The sequence below is a fragment of the Salvelinus namaycush genome, chromosome 14 (genome assembly GCF_016432855.1).
Source record: "Salvelinus namaycush isolate Seneca chromosome 14, SaNama_1.0, whole genome shotgun sequence".
In the NCBI taxonomy this organism is placed as follows: domain Eukaryota; kingdom Metazoa; phylum Chordata; class Actinopteri; order Salmoniformes; family Salmonidae; genus Salvelinus; species Salvelinus namaycush.
This window is the reverse complement of record NC_052320.1, coordinates 3,643,356-3,651,775: the sequence shown is the minus strand read 5'-3', so window position 1 is coordinate 3,651,775 and position 8,420 is coordinate 3,643,356. Positions and strand designations below refer to the sequence as shown.

The window sequence follows — 8,420 nt, the reverse complement described above, 5'->3', positions numbered from 1 at the left end:
ATAGGCGTTTTATATTTGTAACCACTTCACACTTTTCTTATCTGAAGTTGTGTTATCACTAGTGTTCCAAATGGCACTCTGTTCCCTACATAGGGCACTACTTCTGACCAGAGGCATATGGGCCCTGTTCAAAAGTAGTGCACTATATAGGGGATAGCATGCCATTTTGGGACATACCCATAGCTTTGACATTGTGTGCTGAAGGAGGGCATTAACATGGTCGATTGGCTGTGGGATTGGGTCCTGGTGTCCAGGACGACTGTATATAAGGCCTGAGTTCTCCTCCTCCTAACTTCACTCCCTCTGTCCAAGAAGAACCAGAAGCAACCATGATGAACTGGGCTGTCCTCCTGTGTGCCCTAGTGGCCCTGTCCGAGTGTAATGTGAAGTAAGTTTTGTTCTTCTCTTCTCAGTCTGCATATTCTGTTTATTGTTGTCAGCACCTGACCCCAGGTCCAATTCCTGGTACATGGTAATTGCGGCGAATAAAGGGGATTTAGATTGTGACTGTTATTGTGTTTTCAGGATCTCTCTGATCAAGGGGAAGACTGCCAGAGAGACCCTGATGGAGAAGGGTATATGGGAGGAGACCAGGCTGAAGTTCCCCTACAACCCTATGGCCAAGTTCTACCAGACCGGTGATGAGGCTATGACCAACGACGCTGATGTAAGGCACAGACAGAAGCAGTATGGTGAAATACCTGGTCACTGGTCCCACAACTGTTTTTGCTCTATAGCTAATGGCCACGGGAGTTGTCTATACAGCACAAACAGACCTGGGACCAGGCTAGTCTATAGGCTGTATGTTTATTGTTTCAAATATGTCATTACATGTTGGATATTGTGACTGCATAGTTTGAACCCCATTGGCTCTACAGTTTGTGTTCATGTCTTGCTTAAGTTAAATGTACACTGGCATGATCAGATTAATTATGAGCTTACAGAGGAGCATATAGCCAGCCATGCTTCTTGGCATGTGACTAGCTACGTTGTTAGACAAATGTCTGTTTCTTCATAGGACTGTGAAATGTTCACTTGTGTGACCCTGTCACCGTCTCCCTGCAGATGTCCTACTATGGAGTGATAACCATTGGAACCCCTCCCCAGTCCTTCAACGTCATCTTTGACACTGGCTCCTCCAACCTGTGGGTTCCCTCTGTCTACTGCTCCAGCCAGGCCTGCCGTGAGTATATCTTAGGGGTCTGTAGAACACTGCTGGCGTTGGAGAATAGCTATATTTCAAAGTAGTTTACGAGTAGTCTCTTGTGACAAAAGTTGCAAAATACAGTTTTATATTGAGTACTTAGCCAGAGAATGGGAGACTTGGTTGTCGGTTGAGGTTAGGGGCTGAGGGTTTACAGCATAAGAGGGTTGGCTCAACACAATTAAACAATAGAATAGGATTAATGTGTTTTTTCTATTGTCCCCTTAAGAGCGTGGATGGTAGCGAATAGATCAATACCAATGAATAAATGAATGTTCAGTTTTGCAATGGCACAGTATGTACTTGGTCTGTAATGAACATGTTCATGTTTTTAAATAGAGAATCATGCCAAATACAATCCTGCACAGTCCAGCACCTTCACGTGGGCCAACAAGCCTGTTTCCATTCAGTACGGAACTGGCAGCATGACTGGACAGCTGGCATACGACACTGTTTCGGTATGTAAATGTAGCTAGCTACACATTATTGTGATACATGTTTAATTGACACTTTCAATTACAACATACTGTACATTACATACAATGCAACCCCTCAAATAATCTTCCACTCAGCACCCGCCATCCCAAAGCGGTCCTGTTTTATATCATCACATGCTAAAAAGTATATTAGTAACTGACTCCAGTACAATCAGCAAAGAAATATAACTACTATTTTGGGTACACTCAATATGGCCGCCGGTCCACACGTCACCAAACAATTGACTTGAATGGGGAAATCGTATTCTAGTAATTCAATTTCTATGGTGCCCAGTGACTGACGCTTGCTGTTCTGTTTTTCCAGGTGGGCGGTATCTCTGTAACTAAGCAGATCTTTGGTGCCAGTCAGACCGAGGCTCCCTTCATGGCCCACATGGTTGCCGACGGTATCCTGGGCCTGGCTTTCCCCAACCTGGCGGCCTCTGGGGCCACACCTGTCTTTGACAACATGATGACCCAGGGCCTGGTGTCCCAGAGCCTCTTCTCTGTCTACCTGAGCGGGTAACATAGTAACTGTACAATTACACCTGGATGGGAGGTGGCCTTTTCTCTCTGAGCTGTGATATTAATACAGCAAGAACGTACCAGCGAATTAATATTAAATACAATTATACAACTGCTTTAAATGTCTTTGAAGGAAAGGTGACATCCATTTCAACATGTGTTGATGATTAAGCAACCTTGTTGACCTTTCTCCTCCTCCAATAGAAACTCAGCAGAGGGTAGTGTGGTGTCTTTCGGAGACATTGAGTCTAACTACTACACCGGACAGATCACCTGGATCCCCCTGTCCTCCGAGACCTACTGGCAGATCAACATGGACAGGTAGGTACACTAGTCCACACAGAGCCTATATCCTGGTCCATATCCATACAAAGATTCATGTCTATACAGTGCCTTCGGAAAGTATTCAGACCCCTTGACTTTTTCTACACATTAAGTTACAGCCTTATTCTAAAATCGATTGCATAGTTTCCCCCCCTTATCCATCTACACACAATGCTCCATAATGACAAAGCAAAAACAGGTTTTTGGAAACCTGATGTGTGTGTGTATATATATTAGAAATTTACATAAGGTTTCAGACCCTTTACTCAGTACTTTGTTGGAGCACCTTTTGCAGCGATTACAGCCTCAAGTCTTCTTGGGTATGACGCAACAAGCTTGGCACAACTGTATTTGGGGAGTTTCTCTGTACTTTGTGTCGTTCATCTTTCACTCGATCCCGATTAGTCTCCCAGTCCCTGCTGCTGAAAAACATTCCCACAGCATGATGCTGCCACCACATGCTTCACCGTAGGGATGGTGCCAGGTTTCCTCCAGACGTGACGCTTGGCATTCAGGCCAAAGAGTTCAATCTTGGTTTCATCAGATCAGAGAATCTTGTTTCTCATGGTCTGAGAGTCTTTAGGTGCCTTTTGGCAAACTCCAAGTGGGCTGTCATGTGCCTTTTACTGAGGAGTGGCTTCCATCTGGCCACTCTACCATAAAGGCCTGATTGGTGGAGTGCTGCAGAGATGGTTGTCTTTCTGGAAGGTTCTCCCATCTCCACAGATGAACTCTGGAGCTCTGTCAGAGTGACCATTGGGCTCTTGGTTACCTCCTTGACCAAGACCCTTCTTCCCCAATTGCTCAATTCTGACAGGCAGCCAGCTTTAAGAAGAGTGGTTCCAAACTTCTTCCATTTAAGAATGATGGAGGCCACTGGGTTCTTGGGGACCTTCAAAACTGCAGAAATGTTGTGGTACCCTTACCCAGTTCTGTGCCTTGACACAATCCTGTCTTGGAGCTCTACGGACAATTCCTTTGACCTCAGGCTTGGTTTTTGCTCTGACATGCATTGTCAAATGCGGGACCTTATATAGACAGGTGTGTGCCTTTTCAAATCATGTCCAATCAATTGAATTTACCACAGATGGACTCCAATCAAGTTGTAGAAACATCTCAAGGATGATCAATGGAAACAGGATGCATCTGAAATCAATTTCGAGTCTCATAGCAAAGGATCTGAATACTTATGTAAATATGGTATCTGTTTTAAATGTTTTATACATTTGCTAAAATGTCAAAAAACCTGCTGTCATGTTTTTTTTTCGCTTTGTCATTATGGGGTATTGTGATGTCATTATGGGGTATTGCGATGTCATTATGGGGTATTGTGTGTGTAGATTGACGAGGAAGATGTTATATTTAATCCATTTTAGAATAAGGCTGTAATGTAAAAAAAAAGTGTGTAAAAAGTCAACAGGTTTGATATTGGACAAGTACATGAAATGAACATACCTACTTCCTGTCTGGAGCCTATGACTAAATGTTGCTGTGCACTTAGCATGTTGAAGTTAATTTTCTCACAACAAACACCTAAAAATGGCAAGAAATATATACATACAACCAAATAGAGGAAGAACAGGTACTCAGCTAGTATTTGTCCTTCCAGCGTTACCATCAATGGCAACACAGTGGCTTGCAATGGTGGATGTCAGGCTATCATAGATACTGGCACCTCCCAGATCGTTGGACCAACCACTGACATCAACAACATGAACAGCTGGGTCGGAGCCACCACTGACCAGTATGGAGATGTGAGTTACACGCACACGCACACACACACACACACACACACACACGTGTCCAACTACAAGGCTTTTCACACTACTGAGCGGAACCAAGCCAACCCAAGCTGCACTAAGCTGCCTGGTCTTGTTAGTTGTTGGAACGACCGTATTGTTGGAACAACCATGCTACAAATATTTGGGTTGGGACCGGCGTGGTAGTGTGAAAAGGGTGTACATCTGTTCTTGATGTTTTTCCCCTCAATCACCGCCTCCCCTTTGATTAACCACAGAATAAATTACAACATGTTATTACTCCTCTCATAGGCCACCGTGAACTGCAACAACATCGCCAACATGCCCGCGGTGACCTTTACCCTCAACGGAAACGCCTTCACCATCCCTGCCTCCGCCTACACCTCCCAGGTAGTCTACTGAAAGACATGTTACATACAACCCATCACCTCCCAGGTAGTCTACTGAAAGACATGTTACCTACAACCTATCACCTCCCATGTAGTCTACTGAAAGACATGTTACATACAACCTATCACCTCCCAGGTAGTCTACTGAAAGACATGTTACCTACAACCTATCACCTCCCAGGTAGTCTACTGAAAGACATGTTACATACAACATATCACCTCCCATGTAGTCTACTGAAAGACATGTTACATACAACCTATCACCTCCCAGGTAGTCTACTGAAAGACATGTTACCTACAACCTATCACCTCCCAGGTAGTCTACTGAAAGACATGTTACATACAACCTATCACCTCCCAGGTAGTCTACTGAAAGACATGTTACATACAACCTATCACCTCCCAGGTAGTCTACTGAAAGACATGTTACCTACAACCTATCACCTCCCAGGTAGTCTACTGAAAGACATGTTACATACAACCTATCACCTCCCAGGTAGTCTACTGAAAGACATGTTACATACAACATATCACCTCCCATGTAGTCTACTGAAAGACATGTTACATACAACCTATCACCTCCCAGGTAGTCTACTGAAAGACATGTTACCTACAACCTATCACCTCCCAGGTAGTCTACTGAAAGACATGTTACATACAACCTATCACCTCCCAGGTAGTCTACTGAAAGACATGTTACATACAACCTATCACCTCCCAGGTAGTCTACTGAAAGACATGTTACCTACAACCTATCACCTCCCAGGTAGTCTACTGAAAGACATGTTACATACAACCTATCACCTCCCAGGTAGTCTACTGAAAGACATGTTACATATATGACCCATCTGATCTTTAATGCTGATGTGTTTCGTAGCTCCTTCATCAGAACACATGTACATCTGAGACGTAACCTTTCTTTCAGATCCTAGAAGCAAAGGGCCTCACATGCCTGATTTTCCTCCTCTCTCTCTCTCTCTCTCTCTCTGTAGAGCTCCTACGGCTGTAGGACTGGTTTTGGTAACGGTGGAACTCAGCAGCTCTGGATCCTTGGAGATGTCTTCATCAGGCAGTACTATGCCATCTTTGACAGGCAGAACAACAATGTCGGTCTGGCCCAGATCGCGTAAGATATCTACTGTGAAAGAAGTCTGGATTGAATGGAAGTCTTCCAGTTATGAATAGTAATATGTTATATATGTGATTGTAGCACTAGAATTGGCATAGTTGGGGAAATGTTGTAGATTGTGAAATGTGCACAGTTGCCAAAGAATAAAATACACTATATTCCCAATGCTAAAATGTGTGTTTGGTTGTCTGTAGCTCTTTCTCCCTGAAGTGAAACTATCCTCTTGTGGAACCTCTTAATGTAAGAGAAATAATAGAATACTATAGAATATAGATCTGGACATGGTGAAGGCAGGTAGGCCCAGAACCATAGATAACCATCTGTTATAGGACTCGGGGTACGAGAACGCTCTGGCTGTAAGGGTTTTCTCCAGAGGAAACTGATAAGGACATGGTGATTGGATGCCAGATAACCTGATGTCCCGATAGATACTGTATCTATCTCAGCCTGTCAATAGAACCAGCTTGTTGAAAGACAGTCTGATATCAAACTCAAAAGTAAATCCTGGTGCAGCGGATTGATCCTTTATTTGTATGGTTTATGAGTCAAAATAGATATAAATCAATCACCTTAAAGCTGGAATCTGTATCTGAAACAAAGTGGTCACCCCACCTGTTTTGGTAAAAAGCTGAGGGATGGGGCTGGAGAAATGTAACCACTCTCAAATGAATAGACAGAGCTGTGGATGCAACGACTGACCATCCATGATATCAACATGATGGCATAAAACTTAGATTCAATCAAATCAAGCGTTAACTGGCGATAGCCGACACCCGCACAGCTGATGTTTTGGCGGTGTCGGAGGTGGAACTGCGTTGGAACGGTCAAATCGGTGAGCAGCTGCTCTTGTGCCTGCTTGACAATGATCGCACCCGTCCCACTCGCTCCCACTCCTGTTAGAAGTTCAAAGCAAGAATATGTAGGCTATTTAAGCAATAAGGCCCGGCGAGGTGTGGTATATGGCCAATATACCACGGCTAAGGGCTGTTCTAAGCAAGACAACGCGGAGTGCCCCAAGGTCCAAAACCCACAAGGTGCCTTATTGCTATTATAAACTGGTTACCAACGTAATTAGAGCAGTAAAAAATACATGTTTTGTCATACCCGTGGTATACGGTCTGATATACCACGGCTGTCAGCCAATCAGCATTCAGGGCTCGAACCTCCCAGTTTATAAACAGAAATAATGACACTCAAATTAAAAAAATAATTCTCAGCCTAATCGTGGTGTAGATTACATCTCACATTGCAGTGTTCAAACTTGTAAACAAAGCTGCGTGGGATTTCTATCATTGCGAATCTGTGCAGCCAATGGCAATGTCCACCTTTAGGTATAATGCCCGGTGTCGCTTGTGGATTTGATAACCCTGCAAGCAGTTCCACCTCCAACACCGCAAAAACAACCACTATGCAGTCATCGACTAAAGTGGATCTGACTGAACAGAGCCCTAAACCAGGTTGAGGTTATACAATGTTTGTTTTCAAACATTGGAGTAAAAAAAGCTTATATTTTGGGTTCTGATGGGGGACGACAGTCGAACAAAGGTCATGAGGCATCTATTCGTTATATTCTTCAAGAATCAATGGGTATATATATAATGAATTTATAAGATCCCAAAAAATGTATGTAGCAACTAAAGATTCTAGCTTTAAACACAGTTTTCATACTTAATTATCCACATTGAAGCAAGATACAGATAGCCTGGTCATAACAACATATCAACACAAACAGTTCTGGGATCATCAGAAAGATAATCCGGTTCAGCGGCGGTTGCTAGCCAGTGTGGAGTACACCACTGTCCCAGCAGGCTCTCTGTGTGCGTCAGGGTTTCTGGGGCTGCGGAGTGTCTGTAGGTTAGCATACAGCTCAGTGGTATGGTTCTTATGAGGCTTGAAGTCCACTGTGGTGTAGACAATACTGCTCTCCTCCTGAAGGACATCCTGCATATTACATATTTAAATTCACTTTTTCCTGTGTTTTCATAGTTTCATCAGCTGTTGTTGCAATAACACTGAAACTAACACTGAAAAAAGTGAGAACACATGTGATCAGTGCTATTTCCTGATAGTTGCTGGTTGAAAATACAATCTACACAGGACAGGACTTTCTAAAATCATCAGGTTTGCATGGGCAGGAGTGTCCCCACTTAGAACACTCCCAGAAAGTCCTATTGCATGAGAAATATATTTTTGCCCATTTGAATGAAAAATCTATTACAGTAAGGTACTTAATTCTTACACACATTTGTTTTGATGATGAGTAAAACGGCTGCACTGGGCCTTTAAGGTATACGTTATGAGTAGCAATACATATTTATAAGTAGTTAATAAACTGTTCAGTCTGGGGCACACTACAGAAGACATCAACAGGGAAAATACATAATGGGAACGTCAAGTTCAAACACAAGTATTTTTCTTTGGTTGTTGTTTCTGGGACAAAAGACATTTGACACTGAGTCACAGAGACAAAGTCCACCTTTAGCACTTACTGAGAGGATGTGTGCAGCTGAGTCACTGGAAGTTGCTCCACATTTCTCTGCGAAGAACGAGGTTATTAAATCAATTTAAAAACAAAGAACAGACACACTGCTACAATAAAAAAAAAAAAAAAGT

General features: G+C 43.2%; 1 protein-coding gene across 1 annotated transcript; it reads left to right on the top strand.

Annotated features, from left to right (window-relative positions):
- The first annotated feature begins 329 nt into the window (after positions 1-329).
- Positions 330-5,862, top strand: LOC120058779 (pepsin A-like). Its single transcript, XM_039007519.1, has 9 exons — positions 330-388; positions 526-667; positions 1,066-1,183; positions 1,544-1,662; positions 2,006-2,202; positions 2,410-2,526; positions 4,139-4,283; positions 4,581-4,679; positions 5,671-5,862. Exons 1-9 carry the CDS (start codon positions 330-332, stop codon positions 5,806-5,808), a joined length of 1,134 nt encoding a protein of 377 aa, XP_038863447.1. The 3' UTR covers positions 5,809-5,862.
- Positions 5,863-8,420: the final 2,558 nt, after the last annotated feature.